Raw genomic sequence first — 23,879 nt, 5'->3', positions numbered from 1 at the left:
ATGTATAAAGAAATCTTTTACAATGTTTAAAATAAAAGTCAACAAAATCGTTGAAAGCTCAGTAGGCCAAAAAGATTAAATTAGCAACGTAAATTTCCCTTCTCTATTCTAAAAATAGTAACCCCTCTCTGTACTGCGTCATTTCGAGACTATTCTATGCCATATGATTCTTACGTAATTATGATGATGTAAATGGAACTAAAACTCAGCCAGCCAATAATAATTTTACAGCAATATTGACTGTCCAATCAGAATGCTTTGAGAACCAAAACTAGCTCAGTTTGACTTAGATTTCATCCTGAACATTACGCACTTGCTTTCTATGCTTTGGCCTGGCCACACTGCAGTCTGTCTGCTTTTTCTTTCTTATTGCAAATTTATCTAAAATGTAAAATCTCTTGGAATAGGCACAATCAATGTGCCAACTTGATTTTCACCGCAACATGTTTGCTAAAATAAAAAATGAAGATTTAAACCTGCATTCGCCTCCAATTTCCTAGTCATTATGGATCAGCACTTCTACGCTATATTATGAGCAGAAGGAAAAGCCGGAACACTGTCGAATTGTGCTTAGATCCATATTGAACAAGAATTTTGATTGCATAGTATCTAAAGAACTTGGCAGTCGTGGCAATTTTAATTCCATTTTCATTTGCAATTGATAATTTGTTGCCACAATCACTTGGCACTCTAGTCGTGCCTTTCCACAGAAGATTTACATTTTTGATATTGTTGAGATGGAAAGCAAGCCAGCGAAATTACATCTTAGCAGAGTAGAGAGCAAAGCTGAAGTGCATAGTTATGCAAGATGGAAGCACACGAAGAGAAAAGTTTTGGTTTGCAATTCGGTGATTGGCAAGAGGCATCTGCATTAAGGATTACGTAAGATCGCATGATTAATTTAAATGATGCAGTTTCGACTTAAGTGCTATTTTTAGAACAGATAGATGAAGTTTCCAAATGAAATAGAAAATAAAAGAGGTTATAGTGAATTAAATTTAGAAGTTTGCTTTCATATTTTTTTATCTTACATATATATATATTTATTATACCTTATATAGATATATATATATGTAAGATATAATAAAATATGATGGCTACTACACTGAGAAATAATTGGCAGCCTCAGAATGACTATTCTAAATTTGGTGTTCATCCCCTAAGTTCATCTTTTCTCCCAAATTTGAGATCTCTCCAAGATCATATGACCGTTATATAAACGGCTTGCAAAGAGAACTAAAACCTAAAATTAACAAATTGTGCTTGGCTGTACATATATGTACCTGCCTAATATAAATGCTGCTTCGCGTGCAATTATGTCATTCATTTTCATAACTTCTCTTGCACTGCAAAACCTCTGTGCTGCTATGCATAATTGTCCTCCTTTGTTCCTGATCTAAGATGACATAGTATGGTGTCAACCTATGTACACTGCGCAAAAAAAAAAAGGGGGGGACAGTTCTATATCTGCCTTTTCGGCTGAGCCGATTCACAAAATTCAAATTGTGTTCTTCATGTCTCAAAAGCGCGACTTAGGATATATATTACATTTATATATACAGTAGACTCCCGATTATTCGTAGGCGAATTATGCACAGAGCGGATTATCCGCGCATGACATAAAGTTTTCCCCCCCCAAGCGTAAAGCAAAGAAAATAAAAATGTTCACAAAACTGAGTGAAATGTTAAATTTACTAAACATCGTGCTTATTTATGGCAAAAATATCCCAGGCCTTCTCGGAACCTTACCCTCGGCCCCTATGATGAGTAAGTGATTACTCACCCTTGCAGTGCTCGCTTCACCACCCTTTCTCATCTTAATCTTACTGACACATCCACTTCCTTTCACTCGGCATTGTTAGTTTAAGCCTAATAGTGTTTGCGAACCAGTCCGAGTTAAATTTCTTTTGATGCGTCTTTTGGCTAGTTGACTCGTTCTAAGTAGCGACATGGAATTCGAGAAATTGAACTTCATTGGGAGAAACTTAGTGGTGAATAACAAGCAGCCGACGATTTCCACCATGAATTTGAAGAATTTGTTTTAAAAGAACAGCTATCTTTTGAACATATTTACAATGCCGACAAATCGGGACTTTTGTGGAAATATCTTCCCACTCACACTTTAGCATCTGAAAGTGAAAGTAAAGCAGCGGGTCATAAAAGCAGCAAGGAAAGGATCACTATCATGTCTTAATGTAATGCTACCGGTGAACATAAACTTAGACTTTTTGTCATTGGAAAGTAAAAAAAAAAAAAAAAAAAGAGAGAGAGAGAGATCTTTTAAAGCCACAAGGATAGAAAATTTGCCCATTGATTAATTTAACCCCCCCCCCTAAAAAAAAGAATGGATGAACCGACACATTTTTCAAGATGGTTCGAAAAAATGTTTGTTCTTCAAGTGCGTAAACATCTTAATTCGAAAAACCTGCCTCAAAAAGCTGTGCTATTGATCGACAACACACTTTCTCACTTAGCAACAAGCGTGCTAAAGTCTTCTGATGGACACATTTTTGCGACTTTTCTCCCCCCCCCCAAGCGTTACTGTGCTAATCCAACCCATGGACCAAGGAGTCATTGCAACAATGAAGAGAACATACCAAATCAAGCTGCTAATGACCAAAATTGAAGAAGGTTATGATCCGAAAGAGTTTTGGAAACACTACACAATCTTGGACAGCATCTGCATGGGACTCAGTGAAACCGTCAACCCTCATAAATCATGGAGAAAACTCATGCCCAATGCTGAAGCCAACAACAACCTAACCCCTTTGAGTTGTGAAGAAGAGAATGAAAATGTAGACACGCCCACGGCAACTTTTGCCGATATAATATAAACAGTTCCGGGTGGTGAGAACATCGATGCTGAAAACATTAACGAGTGGTTGGAGTGTGACGTCAACGAACCTGACTTCGAACACTTGATAGATGATGAAATTGTGAAGACGGATTACTGAGCTATTTGGAAGAACAAGACGACACAGAGTTGGCCAAGAAACTTATGCTACGAAAAATGCAATCTCAGATCAAGAGAAAATGCTTCCAACAAAGCACTTTTCTGTTTTCATTAACAAAATGCATTTTAGGTTAGTTTTGAGTGATATACTAAAATATTAAGCATTAGTTAAACATTTCCTGCTGTTTATTTTCCGTTTTATTGTACATAAAACAATTTTTCAAAGTTGGAATGACTGTTTTCTCTTTTGCTATACCCGTTTTTAGCTTTTTTCGGATTATGCGCGATTTTTGTTATCCGCGGCGGCCGCACCACCCTATTCTGCGGATAATCAGGAGTGTACTGTAGCTCTATTCTAACACAGTTATTTTGACACAAAATTGGACTTTTTCTGAAATAACATACCAATTTTTTTCCATATTTCGATTCTACGACTCAAATTATGCCTAAATATGAAATTTTGTTAAATTTGTTGGGAAATTTACAGAGAAATTCACAAATTTATGTTTGTGCTTTTTTTTTTTTTTTCAGTTTGCAGGAAGAATAGTTTACTTGACGAACTTCTTAATATATGGTAACCTATTTTCCTTTCCCTTGAGCGGAAGAAAGTCACAATCGTTCCTTTTTTCAAATAATGTTCTTTATATTATATATTTAATTATAACTGTTATTACTTCAAGTAATTTTTTCTTTTCGAATTTCATTTTAATTGTTTAAGTTGCATGGTTTCTTTCGAATAACTGTTTTAAAAATTTCTATTTACCCATTCGATTTGGGTAGTTTCAATAAAAGGTGCATCATTTATTTTCTTCAGATAATTTTCTTTGTAATTTTTTTTTTTTTTTTTTTTTTTTTTCTTTGCCATAGTTGTTGTTTTAGGTAATTTTTAAATTTTCAGACTTTTATTTTAATTGTTTGTGTTGCACTGTCTTTTCAGATAATTATTTTAAAATTTTCTATTTATTCATTCGAACTGAGCATTTTAAATATATTTATTAATATAAATTTTTCAGGATTTTATTTTATTTATTTAAATTGCATTTCTTTTGAAAGAATAGACTACGATGCATCTGAAAATTGAATATATTAAAAGAGAAAATACAGTAAAGCACAGTTAACACGCCTTTCAATGTTCCGTTTAGAAAAGATATATAAATGAGAAGGAAGTATAATCGAGATTTTAACTTAGGGTGACTTGCATATATTGCTTTAAATAGCTTTAACATTGTGCACATTGCTTTATACAATTTTATCATCCTACATTTAGTTTCTTAAAATGTTATTCATACCTTAGTCAAATATTTTATTTTTGAAATTGCAAGAATCAAATATATCATACGATAAAAAAGTTTTAAATAAAAAAAAATACTAATTTAATTTTTTCCCCCTTAATGGCTTGCTTTTTTTCTTCAGGCATTCTGCAAGTATATAGAAAACCGTCCAACTTTTCGAAACACCTTGGTATTTCTGACGCCAAATTCTCCTTCAAATTTTTGCTTATTTTATTTTCTTCTTTCCTTCTACATTTATTTTTAGTGCTCACACAAGAAAATTAAGATTTTTCAATTGTTACACTTCCATAAATTTTGCATTCTTGTCAAATTTTTTAAAATATCAATTACATCAATTGCGTTTCCAGCTGAAGACACTTTTTCATTTTCTAGACATTTTAACTATAAATAAAGTTTAAAGCAAAGTCCAAAGTATAAATATTTTAATTAAAAGATTTTTTGCTAAATGACAAAGAAATAAAATACTCGAGCAGTGTTTATTCTGCACCACCGAGAGACTGATTATTATATTGGCTGCAAACAAACTAAATCATATTAAAGATCATGTTTTTTATACAATTAGTAGAATTATTTACTTAAAATATTCTTTCTAAGAGAATTAATGTAAAAATTTATATATATATTAAACTGGGACATGACCCAAACTGTCAACGCCCTGTTGCTTAAAAACATTGTGAAAATAAACATTAAACGAACTTTTTCAGTTTTAGACAATTCAATTTAAATGCACTTAAAGTAAAGTAGCAGACAATAACATGGTAAAGGTAAAAATTTACTAAAAACACAAATATTTTTTAAAAAAGGAAGAAATTAAAAAGAAAGTTAAAATTTTGAATAATATCCATAATTTTAAGAAAGTAGCTTTTCATATAGTATTAATAAATATTTATTACGAATCTTTGAGGGAAAAAATTTCATATAATTAGTTTTCCGTAAAACTTTATTTGAAATTTAAGGTTAAAAATAGCTGTGGCAATTCACTATAACAAAAAATCCATAAACCACATTTGGCGTTAGAAAATGTTGAATAAAAAAACTCTAATTTTTTGTAGATATGCTTAGCTTGGATAACTACACCTACTTTAAGATGGTGGTAAAATTTTATGGGTTATAATTCAAAATTTTTTTTCAAAAAATTTATAAAAATTATTTAAAAATACAAATTTTAAAAATAAATCATAAAAAATGGGTGAATTTTATTTGGAATGAACCTAAATTTCGAAACGAGAAAGGAAAAATCAAAAAAGTTTAATAAAAAAAGAGATATTAATAAATATATATCAAATGTAATTAACGTTAAGGAGCTAAAATTTTGAGAGCTAATTTTTTTAAAAACTACTCATACGATTTTTACAAAATTTTGCAATCTGGCATAATTTGAGCTGTAGAATTGAAATACGGAAAAAAATTGGTATGTTATTTCAGAAAAAGTGTGATTTTGTGTCAAAATACCTATGTTAGAATAGTGCCATATATAAATCTAATACATATCCTAAGTCACGCTTTCAAGACATGAAAAACACAATATGAATTTTGTCAATTGGCACAGTGGAACAAGAGTTATAGAACTGTCCCACCCTTTTTTTGTGCAGTGCACATAAAAATTACTGTTGCTAACTATGATATAGAACTATCTTGTGTACACAAAAAACAATTGGATGTGCATTATCATGGAATAAAATTATGGTTTTTAAGTGGCCACATCCGCATTCGAGCATCACCTTTTTAACTAGGCAGTTAAGCCTCTCCAATGCAAATCTGTTGCAACCTTTCTTTCTTCAAATCAAAATATCACATATATACATACAAAAAATAAGAATTTTACATTCAAACTCACATACAATTTATATTTTAGCCTTCCTCTCGAAAAACAAAAAGAAAAATGAACTACAGTCAAAAGTCGTTAATTCGGACACCCATAATCCGGAATGATCTATAATCCGGACCTCAAAGCTACAAACTTTCTGTGCATGCGTCGCATTGACGCATGCGCGTAAGACCTTTACGGCTGCGAATATGCTTGTGCGCGTGTGCAAAATATGTTTACGAGTGCGCGTTTAATGTACAATGGACAGTATAAGCTAAGCTAAAATTATCTATTTCAGTTAATGTTGCAGATTGCGTTGTTCCTTAATCTTCAAATTGGATCCGGCTTATTATTTTTTGCAGACTATTAGAGCAATTTTATAAAAGTAAGCTTGAACTTTCGATTATGTGAAATAGAATTTCTAATATATATTTATTAATATGTAAAGGATCTACAAAGCGAAAGTATGTTTCGAAGTTCATTAAACAAAAAGTGGAATTGCTGCAAAAAATGGATAAAGGCATATCCTTTATTTATCTAAACTTTAACGTTTATTTATCTAAACTTTGTTTATCTTTAATGCCAGGGTGTGCAATGAATTGGAAGTTGATCTGTCAGCACTATCCTTATCTTCAGGGCAGATGTTTTTATTTTATTTGGCTTATAATTCCTTATTAAATGTAGTATTTCATCTCGATGTACTCCGTCTTTCATATGATTTAAATCAAATTCCTCGTTATTATAATTCGCTTCCGATAGCAAAGAAAGTGACAGAGGTTATTGAAAACGGAAAAATTTCGATTCATAAATTAGTCAGTAGACACAGCAATTACAGGACTTGAACAATGGAACTTTATAACTGAACAAGAAATTATGTCTGTTTATAGAATTAAAGAGAATGTATTATCACATAAAAAACGAAGCAACTTAAACAACTTACATTAAAAGAAATGTTTAATAAAGTAAACAAATAAATATTAAGCTGCTTTTTTTTTTTTTTTTTATTTTGATACCCTTTAGATCATAATTGTTCTTTATTTCATAAATTACGGTTTCATATTTTTAATTTTATAATTTCTGCATGCCATCTTACCAGATTTAAACTGATGATCTATAATCCGGAAAAATCGATAATCCGGAATCGCCGAAGTCCCGACGAGTCCGGATTAACGACTTTTGACTATTAATAACACATAACCATAGACAGCAGCTTGAAGAGAAATTAGTAAATGAGAAAAATTTCATAATTAAGATATTCATAAAATAAAGAATAAAGAATTCAAATACATTACGAATCAAGACTGGAAACAAAAGAGAATATTCAGTAATAAAGCGAATATTATCAAAAAGAATTTGCAGCTGTTAAGGCAATTTCAACATTATGAAGTGATTTTAAATCTTGAGATTATACAGTTTTTCAAAAACCTATAATTCCTACATATGTAACTAAAATACAAATAGTTCACTGCAGAGCTTGGTTTTGCAGCCATAAGCCAAACAGAAAGCAATTTTTGTATTCTTTAATGAACATAAAATAAACTAAAACAAAAAGAAAGGTTTTATTTTGATAATATAAAAATTCAAATTTTTTTTTTAGTTAATGCATTTTCAAAAAGATGAAAATTAAATTCAAAAATCAATATCGTTTATTTAATAGGGAAAAATTTACTCACAAAAATAATCAGATACTTTAAGTAATAGTAAAAAATTTACATTGTTTTTGCTTCTTAGCCTTTCATGAGATCACCTTTACACTTGATCACTTCATTTAATCTTTGGTCGCCCAAACGGTATAGCGGTTAGGGAAGCCCACTACGGTACCGAAGGGCCCGGGTTCTCCGGGAAGTCCAACCTCTCTTTGGAGTAGGCTCTCGAAAGCATTGTTCCATGTAATATGAATAAGACAACAACAACATTTAATCTTTGTGGCATTGATTTTACGAGTTTTCTGTTATTTTTTGAAGTATTTTTATGCCACTCCTCTTGGATTACTGCTATGAAAATATGCTCAATTTTCAATTTTTGTTTCTAGTTCCTTCCAAATATGTTCAATAGGATTCCATTCTGGCGATTGGAATACTGCCTTAATTACTTTTGGACACTTATATAACAGCCAGAGTCTAATTGTGCACAGTATGCTTTGGATCATTGCCCTGGTAGAATTTGAAACTATTTTGAACAGTAAGTTTTTGTGCTGACGATGCCAAATTTCACTTCAAGATGTCAAGGTACTTATACTGATCCATAATACCATCCATAAACTCTATACTACCAACACTGGAATGTGGCATAGATTCTCCATACCATAACTCATACTCCTTCATGTTTAATACTTGCTACTAAGTTTTGCTTTCGAAACTCTTCTTTGAGTTTCCTACACACCAGCACTTGTCCAACTGAGCAAAAAATGTTAATTTGCTTTCATCAGCAAACAACACTTTTTCCCAGCAGTCAGGTGTCTTTTGTTTCATCAATTTTGTGAAAGCGAGTTGAAATTTTCGATTTTTTCTTTAACCAATATAAAATTTTCTTCTTGCTACTCGCTTCTACCTACAACTACCATGATACTGCTCCAATACCAATACTCTACAATACCAATGCTCCAATAATACTATCCTACAAATTGCATTACTCTTCTTACAGTTTATGGATTTACACATATTCCATATAATTCAAGAAGTTCCGCAACAAGTTTAGGAGCGCTCAGTCTTGATTCCTTTTAATATTCCTTAGAATAAAATGCTTCATTCTATAAGAATAAGATAACTTAAATGGTCGTCCAGGTTTATATATATATATATATATATATATATATATATATATATAAGTAAATAGGCAATTTTTCTAATAAATTTCCCTTTCTTTTGATGGAAATCAATAACTAATCTGTGAGTTTCTAACAATGTTCCCTTTCATTGCAAGAATACATTAAAATAACCACTGCAAGAAAAACTAAAATAACAAACATTTTCTAAAAAGAAAATTTGAATTAAAATAGCAAATGATTTTTAGATTTTTGCCTAGTTTCTTTATTCTAATTCCATAAAATACTGTTTTTTATTTATTACAAACAATTTTAGTTAGAAATTATGAAAATGCCCGATTAATTTTGTGATATCTTTTTTCCCCATTTCAGCCTAAAATGCTATAAATCCTTTGAGAATATATAGTCAATAAAATGGAAAACACACAGAAGTTCTTGTCACTCAATAATACTCCCTAACTTTTGAAAATATCTGCACAACTCTTAAACATCCCAAACATAATTTCACAGATATAATTTCATTTGAAAATAAAATTTTACAGTTGTCTCTCAAACATAAGGACACTAAAATTAAATAAAATTTGATCAGGAAATTGCTAAAAACAAAATCTGCAGCTTGATGAAATATATGGCAGTAAAAATAGCAAAAGCAAAACATTTAATTTTTTTAATTTACTATTTAATTTTTTCAAATTAATTTAGTACAAAAACAGAGCTAAGAAAATATGAATTCAAAGGGAATATTTTTTAATATTTTATTTAAAAGCTTTTCTCCTATTACTTACAAAAATTTATAGTCACCGATAATTTTTGTGAGACACTGTATGAAAAAATTAACATGAAACACAGTTTAACAGTTTTAGTTTACTTCAGTTTTCTAAAACTGAATACATGAATACATCAAAACTGATAATATTGACATTCATAAATTAATGGGAAAGAAAAACATTATTTGATACATATACAGATAATCCTACTTTATATCACTTTTTTCACAAAAAAAGTCTTCCATACCACATTTTTCAATTTATGAAAGAAATCTAAAGAGATTTGGGGGTTTCATGAGAAAAAAGAAAAATGTAAAAATAACATTTGCTGCTTCTTTCAAAGCATCAGCTGGAGAAAAATATAGCTTCGACTGCAAAAAAATATGCAAGTATACAGAGTTTTGTCTACCATTTTGATGATCTATGATAGATTTAATCATTCTAATGCTGTCATACTTCCAAGTCTGTAATACGAGCTATCAAATACTGACTTTTAGCTTTGAGGCACATAGATAATTGAACCACAGTCATGTTGACCTGGTGAATAAAAATGACAATTTTTTCTCTGTCCACCAATATTTCCTAATTATTACAACCTCTGCTATTTAAACTGTGCCTAAATTATTGCCAAACAAAGAGCAGCCCTAACCATTCTGAATTTTAGTCCACCTGCTATGAAAAGAGGTTTGAGTAGAACTGCTGCTTTGGCACAATCCGTTAACTTGAGGAATAATAGATTTAAAGTTGTAAGTTTAAGCATTTATATGGAGAAATTCTTGGGATCAGTAAATGTTTTTGTGTCTACATTCAAAAGAATCATGGAAATATACTAGTTACAGACTGCATATGAGATGTAAATATGTTTGTTGCACACGTTCTTAATTTTTTCTTGATTAAGACTCATTGATAATTATCTGTGCACTGCTTAAATAAGGGGGATCAACAAGGAAGTACCCTTTTACCACAGTACCCTGTATTGCCTACCAGCTCCCCTTTTGACTAGTGATGAGTCGGTACTACCGAACCGGGTATTTTGTAACGGGTACTGAAAATCGGTACATCCAAGTACCTGTTACTTCAGTACCGAAATCGGTACTTTTCGGTATTCGTTACTTTTGTACCGAAACGGGTACTTTTTGGTATTCGTTACTTCTGTACCAAAACGGGTACTTTTCGGTATTCATTACTTCTGTACCGAAACGGATACTTTTCGGTATTCGTTACTTCTGTACCGAAATGGGTGCTTTTCGGTATTCATTACTTCTGTACCGAAACGGGTGCTTTTCGGTATTCGTTACTTTGTAACGAAAATATGCATCTCTTCTCAGTATTTCGGTATTCGTTACTGGAGGATCGATGAGGGTTCAGCTCACTTCGGTTTTGGTACGAGGACAGTAGTATCTGGTTGTATTTGTGAAATGGTGATATGCGCTCCTCTTGTCCATGAATAGTCTGCTCCTCAGACACTTCCGTAGTTGATATGTTTTCTGATATTCAAAATCTTACTCCGTACAGATAAAATCAAACACGTGGTGACGTGGCAGAGTTCCTTCAGTGCACAAAATCGTTATCAGTACTCCAAATCGTTACTAGGGCACTTCGGTACTCCAAATCGTTACTAGGGTACTTTGGTACTCCAAATTGTTACTAGGGTACTCCAGTACAGCAAACCGTTACTAGGGTACTATGGTACAGCAAACCGTTACTCCGGTATTTTGTTACTTTGGTTCTCCAAATCGTTACTTGGGTATTTGGTACTTGAAATCGGTTTTCGGTACTTTTCAAAGTAATGGTTACTTGAGTAACGGGTATTTTGTACCGGGTACTTGTCTGTACCCGTTACTCTCGTACCGGGTACAAGAATGTACCGAAGTTGCCCATCACTACTTTTGACACAGCTTAATTCAAGGTTGTCATTGCTATTATCTCTAAACTCCTATATTTTTAGCTACCGTCCCAGTTCAGTTTACATGTTATTTCTGTTTATTTTGACTCTGCATACTATTCTTATTTTTAGCACTAATTTAAATTAACTTAGTTGATTTAAATTAACTTAGTTGATATTACTTAACAGTTCTTTTAAGGCCTCAAAAGTATACAAAATTTGGTCATACAATGATTGATAATTACCTTTACACTATACGCCTTTTTACATCAAGTATGATTGAACAAAATTGCTCTATTTTCATAAAACAGATAAAGGCTGTATATAATCCTTACCATATTAACTTTGCTTAATAGTTTTCTCAAAAAGCTAATTACAGATACCTTTATGCAATAAAAAAGCTATACAAAATATTAAACATTAGTCAAAATTTTATACCAGAAAAAAAATATGAAGCTATTACTTACAGATTGAGCTTGTGGAGTAAAATCTAGGATATGCTCCTGCAAACTCTGATACAATTTTAATGCACTGTTATCTTTACCAAGGCAAACATTATGTACCAACCTATAGAATAAAAAATTAAAAAATTTTAAAAAATCTACCTCAGTAATTATTATTTTAGCTCAAACCAATACAGTTTAATATTTCCAATCTGTACATCATTCCATTAAGTACACCTAAACATGCAAAATTCAAGTCATTTACTTTAATGTGTATTATATATAGATGATGCTTGTTATGACAACTATAAGTAGTATTTTATAAACTGGTGTAAAACATCCTTACCTGATGAAAATATAATCAATTCCTTTCATTACATCATAGCTGGTAATTTCAAAATATGAAAAAGCGGAGAATCTTGCAGAAAACCAGGAGTTGCCAAGAAGTGGTGTTCTTTTTTTTTTTTTTTTTCTGGGCAGCAATGTCATTTCAAAATAACTCCATATTAATTCAAAATTTTTTTGTAATATACTATTGTGATTGACTATTGAGCTATTTATAATGTGTTTCTGGTGTAAAATATATTAATATTTAATTAGATATTCTACATTTTATATTCTTTGGTTACTTCAGTTTTATATTTTTGTAATGTGAGAAGATCCTGAGCAAGGCAGAATTTTATTTAATGACGTACTTTTTCAGTAGGATGAAAATAAAATGAATAATTAATGTTCATACTACAGTCAAAAGTCGTTAATCCGGACTCGTCGGGACTTCGGCGATTCCGGATTATCGATTTTTCCGGATTATAGATCATCAGTTTAAATCTGGTAAGATGGCATGCAGAAATTACAAAATTAAAAATATGAAACCATAATTTATGAAATAAAGAACAATTATGATCTAAAGGGTATCAAAATTTACAAAAAGAAAAAGCTTAATATTTATTTGTTTACTTTATTAAACATTTCCTTCAATGTAAGTTGCTTCGTTTCATGTGATAATACTTTCTCTTTAATTCTATTAAACAGACATAATTTCTTGTTTAGTTACAAAGTTCCGCTGTTCAAGTCCTATAATTGCTGTGTTGAGAATGCCGACTAATTTGTCAATCGAAATGTTTTCGTTTTCAATAACCTCTGGGTCACTTTCTTCACTATCGGAAGCGAATTATAATGACGAGGAACTTGATTTAAATCATATCAAAGACGGAGATGAAATACTACACTTAGTACGGAATTATAAACCAAATAAAATAAAAACATCTGCTCTGAAGATAAGGATAGTGCTGACAGATCAACTTCCAATCCCCAGCGTGAAATTGATAAACAGATTTCGGATTTCAAAACATACTTTCGCTTTGTAGATACAAATTACATATTAGTAAATATATATCGGAAATTCTATTTGACATAATCTTTCTAATCTATCATAATCTAATAATGACGTTTCTGCCCCCCCCCCTCTGCCGCAGAGCAGTGTGAAATTGATAAACAGATTTCGGATTTCAAAACATACTTTCGCTTTGTAGTAAATATATATCGGAAATTCTATTTGACATAATCGAAAGTTCAAGCTTACTTTTATAAAATTGCTCTAACAGTCTGCAAAAAATAATAAGCCGGATACGATTCGAAGATTAAGGAACAACACAATCTGCAACATTAACTGAATTAGATAACTTTAGCTTAGCGTATAACTCCGTTACACATTAAACGCGCATGCGCACAAACATATTCCAGTGCAAGGGTCTTATGCGCTCCCGTAAACGCCTGTGGGCATACGTGAACGCGACGCATGCGCAGAAAGTTTGTAGCTTTGAGGTCCGGATTATGGGTGTCCGAATTAACGACTTTTGACTGTATTATGTAAACAAACTTACTATATGTGAATAAATTAAAATATCATTTTTTCATGTAAAATAAATTAAACATAAATATTAACTGATTAAATGTTGCTCGAATCACGATGAAAAGTTCTGTAAATACCTACAGCAAATTAAGACAAATCAAATAAAATTTAATAGGAAAAGTTATGCTGAAAATCATTAGAAGTGAAAGAATGGAATTAGCCCAATTTCAGTTTCCTTTACCTAATAAACTGCATTTATTGGCAGGAAATGTTTTACTTTGTAAAAGATAAAAATTTGAAATCAGGAGATATAATGAAAAATTAGGAATTTCCTTCTAAAATTGGAAGTTGGTAATTATGTAATACAGGGTATCCAGGAATTCTTTCCCTGCTTATAAATATTCATAACACATAAAATATGACATAAAGACACATACTTTTTTACCTTGAATTGCATGTAACATATTCAAGTTTTTGTGTACTTTTGTGTGTGTAGTAAGTTTTGTGTAAATTTCTACATGTGATTCTTTCATTGCCCAAAGGATATCCAGGTGATATTTCAATTCCATCCTTGTGTTGGTCAACATTACATGAGAGATGGATGTTATGACTTCAGTAATTCTGCATTGTAATACTACAATACAGGCATGAAAGCGCATGTTGGCAAAAAAAGCTGAATAACGCGCGGACACAAAATTACACAAAAACTAATTGCGCACGCGCGACCTCAAAAAAAAAAAAAAAACACATTTTAATATAAAAAGTATTAAACATATACATATAATTAAACTAAAATAATACTTGTACTTACTATTTTGCTATTAATTTTATCTTGTAAAAAAAAATTAATAAATCACCAAGAGATTGTAATGAATTAACCTTCTTTAAGATGCTATTTATGTAACTTAATTTAACAGTTGATACATGAATACTGTACACAGCATTACAACACACTAATATACATATTTATGTTATATATTACTGCCCATTTTCAGGCAATAACAAGTTTTAGAGATAATATATAACTGTTACTATAGCTCTCAATTATCTTCAATAAACAGTACTTTGTATAACACCAGAAAAAGTAGTCATATGAGATAACATAGTTACAAAATAACATATAGTTAAAGGAGGAATACAAAAAAATAGCTATTTTGTCTCAGTCTCACTCGATCCTGATTAAAAATTTTTAGGGAAAAAGCTTTTTCTTTTTTGCTACTTTTGCAGCCAACTTTTTTAATTTCCGTTTGCGAGTTTGTCTCGATTTCTTTTCAGCAGCTTTCATACAATCCATTGATACTTTTTTATTTTCTTCTTTATTTTCTGCAATGTTTAATCGCTTTTTTTTTTTAGATTCTCGCTCCTCCTTTTTAATCTCTAGCTCTTCTTTGTACAGTTTATGAGCATTCCTTAAATTTTTACATGGAGTTTTGTGTACTGGAGAATGCATGTGGTTATCCTTATGTCCGACAGATGGCACCAGCACTGATGGCTGAAATTATTGAAGTCAGCTCTTGTTTTACGGTTGGTTGCTCTTCTTTGATTCGATATCCTGCGCATCTAGTTCCGCCTTTCCACATAAGCCCCACCTACTTCGTCTTGATGTGAAACAACGTATTTCGTGATCTCAGCTCAGGCAAACTCGAAAAGTTCGCAACAAGGAGTGCCCACGTTTGATCGTTAACCCAGCGTAATATTATACGATGGCATGATGTAAAGTTTTTTTACAAAGAAAAGAGGAAGAAAGAGAGCATGTCCTGTATTTACCTCCCCACACAACACCACGCCGGTCGCGATTTTTCAACGGTTCTGCATCGATCTCAGAAACAGCCTGGGTGATGTTCAAAAAAGCGGAATTACGCGAAAACACAGAAAACTTTGATACCTGTACAATATCATTCACTGGTGTCTAGTAAACCTGGTCCTTGACATAACCGCAAAGGAAGAAATTCAGTGGTGTTGTCTGGTGATCGTGAAGGCCAGTTTATGGAACTATCCTAATAGGCATGGATATCTAACCACCACTAAATTAACGCACTATCTTGTGGAAAATTAAGTCCAGAATATCCCAAATCTGTGGCACAATAAGTAATTGCAATATATTGCGATAGGTATTGACTGTGATCATCTTTTGACTGAAGACACAGGTTCCATGATTTAATTGTGCATAAAATCGCACCACACATTCAGCTTGTGGCTGTTTCTGATGGTCTCCAACATAGTGTGAAGAATCTCGCATCCCCAGATTCTAGCATTGTGTCACTTGACACCACCATTCAAATGAAATGTGGCCTCATCTGAGAAAAGGACACATTTCAGATAGTCAATATTTTTTTCAATCTCACACAGCTTGGCAACAGCAAAGTCATAATGAGCAAGGCAATCAATCCAACAAACAAAGTAACAGTAAGCATGTACACCAAAACTTGAATATGTTACATGCAATTCAATATAAAAAATATTTGTCAATGTGTTACATTTTGTGCTTTATGAATATTTGTAATCAGAAAAAGAATTTTGGGACATATTGTATAGTGATCACTCGGTACAGTTCAAAAGCATGACAATGTAATAATAATAAATTAAATAAATAATAAATGAATAATTTATGCTAACATAACTTATTAACACAAATTTTGTAAAGTTTGAAGGCAACCCACATAGGTTCCTATTTTTGAAGTAACAAATTCTTCAGAATTTTTCTGCGCCTTCAAGAAGATGAAACAATGTCATCTTTCTTGAAATTTATAGTTTAATATAAAATTTAAGCAAATTGAGATATCTTTACCAAGTTTTTATTTTTAATTCCAGTAAAATTTTATTTTTAATTTAACCACTTAATTCTTTAACTAATTATAAAGCATACAAAATCTGTAAGTAAAGCAATACGAGTATGTTTAAAACAGAATTCTAGATCTTGAAGAAGAATTAAATTTTGATTAATCTTTAGTTGTATCACACTGCTGATAATGGTTAAAAATATATAACATGTCATAGCTTTCAACCCTGAACATGAAAATTCAGGAGGTTTTTCAGACCCGAAATTGGGTGTTTCTGGAAGTTTTCCGCATTGTATGGTAGCACCTTTTCAAACGAACTTCAAACTGGCCTTGAAGACCCTTTATAATGGTTATTCAACTATTTATAATGATTCTGATGTAAAACATATTAATATTAGTTGGTAAGTTAAATTAAAATTTACTTTTTACTTGCCTTTTTAGTATTATTTATGTATTTTTTTATAAATAGCATCTAGTTTCTTTTTGATTTATTTGCATAATTTGTGCCAGGGAAGTTTTTTTTACGCAAGAGTTTCTAAATTACTTTGGTTTTCTACTCTTAATTGACTTTAGTTATCCTAGTCTTTACTTGCTAATTTCTCTAAATTCCACTTGTTTAAATTTCTTTTTAGTAATTCACAATTTTTGGTTTTGAATTTTTCTTTTACCCTTGCCTACATGAATGACGAAACATGAATTGAATAACTGAAGAGTTAGGTTTGGAGGCAACTTCGCCTTGATAAGTCTGTCTCCTGCCTGCTCAACAATTATTCACTTATGCATTTTTATAAATTTTTAGGATTAAAAAAAAATTATTGGAATTATATATTATACATTTATTATATATTCATAGATTTTGATACTTGCACTTGATTTACATATGCTCTCAGAATTTAATGATATTGTAGATTATTATAACATAGCAATAATTAATCATTTATTTGTAATTCAAGTTCATTTAAAATTTAATCAACTTTAAATTTGCTTTTTACGAATAGAGAATGTTTTTTAAAATTTAATATTTAATTAGATCTTCTAAACTTTAAATTAGATATTCTAAATTTTATGTCCTTTGGCTCTAATTTAATTTTGTAATTTTCTTACACTTTTATACTAAAAAAAATCTTGAGTAGAGAAGGAAGAGTTTAATTTAGTGCAGTACTTTCAAATGTGACAAATATTATATTAAATAATATACATACAGTTGTGTAGATAAACACAGTACTGTACTATTCACTGAAGTAAAACAAAATGAAATATAAATACTACCTAATTAAACATAGGCTGAATTTTCATAAAAGGTTCGATACTTATACTTACCTGGTGCAATTTAATGATTTTTTTTTGTAAGTAAAAAGATAAGTTACTTGATGAGTGCAAGATTGTAGTTTTTGCACCTGTTTTTAAAAAGATTTCCAAACTATCAATATTTATTTTAAGTTGGCAAGCATTATCAACAAATGAGCATGTAAGCCTATTTTAGCAATTTAAAATGCAAATTTTAATTATTAAATGAGGATTATGTGATGCATTAAAAAACACATTACATTCATCTCCAGATCTTTCCGTAATTTTTTAGCATTCTTCTTCCAAGTACACAGTGCTCTGCTTTCACTTTAAAAAAATCAGAGAATTCCAGAGGCTCGGCATTGCGCAAACCTCAGCAATACTGGCTACCTACCAAAATGTGTCTCCTCACTGTTCCCTTTAGAGGTTTTGTATCAAAATTCTGTATTTCTGCAGAAATTTTACTGCAGTTTCTTCCACTGCTGACAAATCCCACAAAAGCTATTGGATTTTGAAATACATTAAGAATACATACAAAAATGGAGACATTTCTTGACTGAAAGATTGTTATGAGCAGGGTTGCCAGAACTGTTAAAAAAAGGGTTGCCTGAAGAATAGCTATGCACATGATTCCTAGAGTTTGCAACATTCGGAAAATTTGGTGACTTCTAAGAAGACAGTTGCAATAACACATACATACCAAAAGTTTTATACATACCATGTCTACAGTGATAAATCAGATAAAAAAAAAATTATTATGAAAAAGCATGCTGAAATTCACTACAGGTGGCAGAATCAAATTTTCACACTTTTAAATTTCATTAATTCAATGAAGTTCATTTATTCATCGGGGGAAAAACTTTTCTTAATAAAAGTTTAAAATTGGGAGATTTTGTGGTCTAGCAGGAGGCTTGGAGATGCAACAAAAAAAGTCTCCCGATAAAACTTAAAGAGTTGGCATATCTTACATGTATATATAGAAAGAAAGAATAGCATTAATAAAACACCCACAAAATGTTTAAATATAGTACAGCTGAAAAATGTGTCCAAAAATGGAAACATTAGCTAAAATGTACTGAGGTATTATATAATCATTAACTTTCCAAGTGAGTGAACCATACATATAAGTTCACAAATAGTAGTTACAAAAATTGGACAAGCCAATTTCAAACCCAAAATCAAATTATGTGTTGGAAGCTGCAATAATTCAGTGGCAATATTTATTAAATACAAAATATACACAAAGTAAAAGAAAATCATATTCCCACTCAAATAAGGAATTGGTAAAAAATTGATTTTTTTTTTTTTTTTTTTTTTTTTTTTTCCCTTTTGCAACGGCAAACTACTGCTGTAAAAATAGCTTGTTGAAACTCTCACCGACAACCACGTGATTTGCGCATGCGCGCAGCAAAACCTAAATCAGAACTTTTTTTAACTGAACTTTGAAAACTCGTGATGGACGTTTGAGTGAAACATGTAATCCTACTCTTCTGCGTTATATATATATTTTAGTTTAGTGATGTGATTGTAAATCAAATATCTTATTATTATCTTAGAAGCCTCTCTCTTTCTGTGAGTAGTGCATCGATGAATGAAATAAACACTCCCGATACGCCTTTGGATTAGAAAGAAGATCGACTAAAAGGTAAGCCTTTTTACCTTTTATTTTCTAAGAAATTATTATGATTACACATTTTTTGGCATCCCGTACCGCGAATGAAAGCAAATTGTTGATACTTGTTGAATTATTGAATACTAAACAATGACAGAATTCATCGATACATTGAAAAGGAAACGCGGCCACATAAGGGCTGCCGTTACAAAATTAATTGGCTGAATCGAAACTGAATTATCAAAAACAGAAGTGAATGCAGAGGAACTAGAAATTTCCTTAGAACTCTTAAATGAAAAATCGATCGAGTTAAAGCAAATAGATGCCGATATAGAAAAATTAATAGACATAAAGGATCTAGACCAGGAATTAAACGGTGTTGACGAATATCGTGAAAGAAGAACTACATTTAAATACAAAGCTAACAAAAAATTGAAAGAAATTAATATAGAACAACAAAAATTTAGTGTGTTAAGAAGCACTGAACAGTTAAGTATTATAGAAAACATTAAAAGCGAAAATCATAATGTGAAGCTTCCTAAACTTACGATTCCGAAGTTTTATGGCGAGAGCTGCGAATGGCTGACATTTTGGAACACTTTTTCATTAGCCATACACCAAAATAAAACGCTTGACGCTATAAGCAAATTTAATTATTTGAAATCCCTTTTGGGAGGTAATGTTTATAACACCATTGACGGTTTCGATTTAACCGAAGAAAATTACGAAACTTCAGTTAAACTCCTCACAGAAAGATTTGGAAATAAAGATGTACTACTAAACGCCCATATAGATAAATTACTGAAAATAAGACCTCTAAAGGATTCTAATGACATTCAAAATTTCCAATTACATACAAAAACAGAATTAAAAGTTATTCAATTACATACAAAAACATATTCGATGTCTTGAATCATTAAATATGACCTCAGAAACATATGGAGCACCTATTTTGCTTAAAACATTGCCTGCAGATTTGGTTTTGGAATATAATAAAACACTTCGAAAATAAAATTACGATTTGAATCACCTAGTGGAATTTCTTTCTCAGCAATTAATTGCAAGGGAAAAGCTTTGCAATCGAAAGAAGCACCGTCAATTTCTCCTCATACAACCCCCTCCCCCGACAAACAAAACGCGAAAGCAAGCTGTCAACTTGGCATGATAAACGGGTACCAGATGTATCGTCTGCCTCGCAGTTGCTGTCTACAAATGAGAATCAAAATTATAAACATTCAAACTGCATATTTTGCGATTCAGATCATGAAAGTTATGAATGTCGGAATGCGAGTCGTTTAACCTTAGATGAAAAAAAGCAAAAATTGCTGAATCACGGATTCTGTTTTAAATGTTTGAAACGGAACCATATTTCCCGCTTATGCAAAACCAAAGTTAAATGTTCCATATGCGGTAAAGCTCATTTGTCAATAATGTGCAACTCTCACGGAAATAATTCTACAGACATTATTGGGGATGAAAATAATAAAAAAGACTGTGTTCTGACAAATAAATCTTGCATGCAGTTAGTAAATTTGCAAACTTTAATATTAAAACTTCGTGGGGATGGGATCGAAAAATATGTGAGAATTTTAATAGATAGTGGTTCCCAGCGATCCTACATTTCGAAGTATGCAGTTAGTATAATGAATTATAAAACAAGTGGTAAAGAAGAATTAATCCATGGTTTGTTCGGAGGAATTGAAAAGAAAGAAACTCATAGTAAATATTTAATTAGATTGAGTAGTCTTAAAGGTGATTATCACTGTAATTTTCAGGTTTTGGATCAGGATAAAATATGTACTGACATTCCTCAAATTCGTAGAGATACATATCTTATTGAACTGCGAAAACATGGAATTTAACTGACATGCAGAATAAATCTTTGATTTGATGTATGAAAATTCACCTTTAAAAATTCATGTTCTTTTAGGTGCAGATGTGGCAGGAAAGCTTCTAACAGGGAAAGTTAGACAACTAAAATGTGGGTTATCATGCGTACACACTAGATTAGGATGGACAATGATGGGGAAAAATGAAAAGCGTGAGTTCTCTGACAGTACGAAAACTGTATTGTCACTTCATGTTAATGATGCTAAAATTTCGGATTTACGGTGTCTTGACTCGTAATGATGCTAATGATGCTAAAATAATGCTAAAACTCGTTAATGATGCTAAAATTTCGGATTTACGGTGACTTGACTCTGCTACAACCCACACAAGAAAGGAAATTAATGAAATCGCTAAAACATAATTTTGTCAGTCATTAAAGAGAGATAGTGAGGGTAGATATCAGGTCTCTCTTCCTTGGTTAGAAGGGCATGAGGTTTTACCTGACAACAGATTATTAGCAGAGAAAAGGTTAAAATCCTGCATCAAAAATCTTCAGTCAAAAAACTGTCTGAAAGAGTATGAAAATATTTTTAGCAAATGGGCTGAAAAAGGTATTATAGAATCTGTTGAAGATAAGAAAACCAAAAATTGTCATTAACTACCACATAGGGCTGTAATTAAGCAAAGTTCAACCACAAAGATTAGACCTGTGTTCGATGCCTCAGCGAAGGAAAGGAATGGTGTGTCCTTAAATGACTGTTTAGAAAAGGGCCGAAATTATTTGGAATTAATACCGAGTATTTTAAACAGATTTCGCCTAGGTAAATACGGGGTTATCTCAGATATATGTAAGGCCTTTTTGCAAATAGGTGTCTGTCTTCGAGATAGAGACTTTCTTAGATTTCTCTGGTGGGAAGAAGGAGATTCCGAAAAATTTAAAATATATCGACATAAGCGCGTTGTGTTTGGCGTTAATGGCAGTCCTTTTTTTTCTCGCCGCCACACTGAATTATCATCTCGAGAATGTTCCTGAACATGATCAAGAGTTAGCTAAGAAATTAAGTGAATCAATGTACGTCGACAATTGTGTGGCCAGCATTGATACTATTGAAGGACTAAACACTTTCATTAATGTGTCGAAGGAAATTATGTCGACTGCTAAATTTGATTTAAGGGGATGGTGTTACAATGAACCTAGCAATGAAACTTTAAAAGGAAATCCTTGCAATAAAGACTCCGATAAAACCGTATCAGTTCTGGGGTTGAAATGGAATTTATCAAATGACACTTTGTCCTGTGACTTTAAAGATAGTTCTGTGAAGCAGCCTGTCAACAAAAGGAATATATTGTCAATAGTACACAGGATTTTTGATTCGATTGGTTTTACAGCTCCTGCTACTCTGATTCCTAAGCTAATGCTTCAAGAATGCTGGAAACAGTAGATTTCATGGGATAACAATTTACCTAAAAGCATTTCTGACAAATTTGAAAGTTGGAAAAATAAATTGCACAATTTGGAAAAAATAGCTATACCCAGAAGAATTTTTGCTGACTCCGAAAGAATTTCCGATTTATCTTATTAATGATATTTATCTTATTCCGATTTATCTTATTATTATTATCTCTTATTAACGTGTTTCGTGACTCGAGTAAATATGCCACATGCATATTTATGCGAAGCTGTAATGAAAATTCCGTTACATGTCAGCTCATCTCAGCTTGATCCAGAGTGGCACCTATCAAGCCGATTTCCATACCACGACTAGAGCTCTTAGCTTGTACGATTGGTGCTAGACTAGCACATCGTGTTAAGGAAGATTTGAGACTAGAAAGCTTGCCTATTTATTATTGGAGTGATTCTATGGATGCATTAATTTGGATAAAAAAGAATGAAAACTGGGCCGTTTTCGTTCACAATAGAGTGAAAGAAATCCGTATTCTGAGTAATCCAAACGACTGGAATTATATTCCTGGAACACTAAATCCAGCTGACCTCCCTTCCCGAGGATGCAGTCCGGAAACCTTAGTCAAATAGAAATGGTGGGAGGGTCCCGATTGGTTGAGAAATGATTCAGAAAAATAGCCTACCTCTGAAATTGTACTGAATTTTGACATTATAAATGCTGAAAGAAAGAAGACAATAATTTCTGCAGTTAATTCGAATGCTATGACTGAAGTTAATTTTGATAAGATTTCTTCGTACAATACCATTCTAAAGATAATATCTTGGATCTTCCATTTTGTTAAAAATGTCAGACTAAGTCCTAATGACAGAACTTATGGAACAATTACAGCGGAAGAAATTAAAGGAGCCGAACTAACTCTTTTGAGATTAGTGCACAGCAAATCATTTTCTGGATTAGATGACAAAAGATTACGTATACTTCAACCAATGATTGATTCTAACGGAATCCTTAGGGTTAAAACCAGAATTCTGAGAAGAGATGATGCAGAAAATTTTCGAGTTTCTATTATTCTTCCTTCAGATCATCCTATTGTAGTAAAATTAATTAGAGCTAAACATGAAATGAACAATCATGCAGGAGTACAATTTTTAATATCTGCTTTATGAGAACAATATTGGATTTTGAAAACACGAAAGACTGT

The 23,879-nt window shown here is 31.7% G+C and overlaps 1 protein-coding gene across 3 annotated transcripts in view; it reads right to left on the bottom strand.

Annotated features, from left to right (window-relative positions):
* Nucleotides 1-18,111, bottom strand: part of LOC146995285 (cullin-5-like) — a 39,358-nt gene extending 21,247 nt beyond the window's left edge. Inside the window, exons 1-3 of one of the 3 annotated variants that reach the window (XM_085823165.1) lie at nt 18,091-18,111; nt 17,864-17,940; nt 11,936-12,035 (exon numbers count right to left, since the gene is read on the bottom strand). In XM_085823165.1, coding sequence (XP_085679291.1) covers nt 11,936-12,035; nt 17,864-17,940; nt 18,091-18,096 — 183 coding nt within the window. In that variant the 5' untranslated portion in view covers nt 18,097-18,111. Of the gene's footprint in view, nt 1-11,935; nt 12,036-12,257; nt 12,302-17,863; nt 17,941-18,090 lie in introns of those variants that run through there. The other 2 variants (XM_085823166.1, XM_085823164.1) reach the window with 2 other exon arrangements.
* Nucleotides 18,112-23,879: the final 5,768 nt, after the last annotated feature.

The sequence above is a fragment of the Stegodyphus dumicola genome, chromosome 9, assembly GCF_044657685.1.
Source record: "Stegodyphus dumicola isolate Sdum_Otavi_A_Nest chromosome 9, ASM4465768v1".
NCBI classification, from domain to species: Eukaryota; Metazoa; Arthropoda; class Arachnida; order Araneae; family Eresidae; genus Stegodyphus; species Stegodyphus dumicola.
Note: the sequence above shows the minus strand (reverse complement) of the source record. Positions and strands in the feature narration are given on the sequence as shown.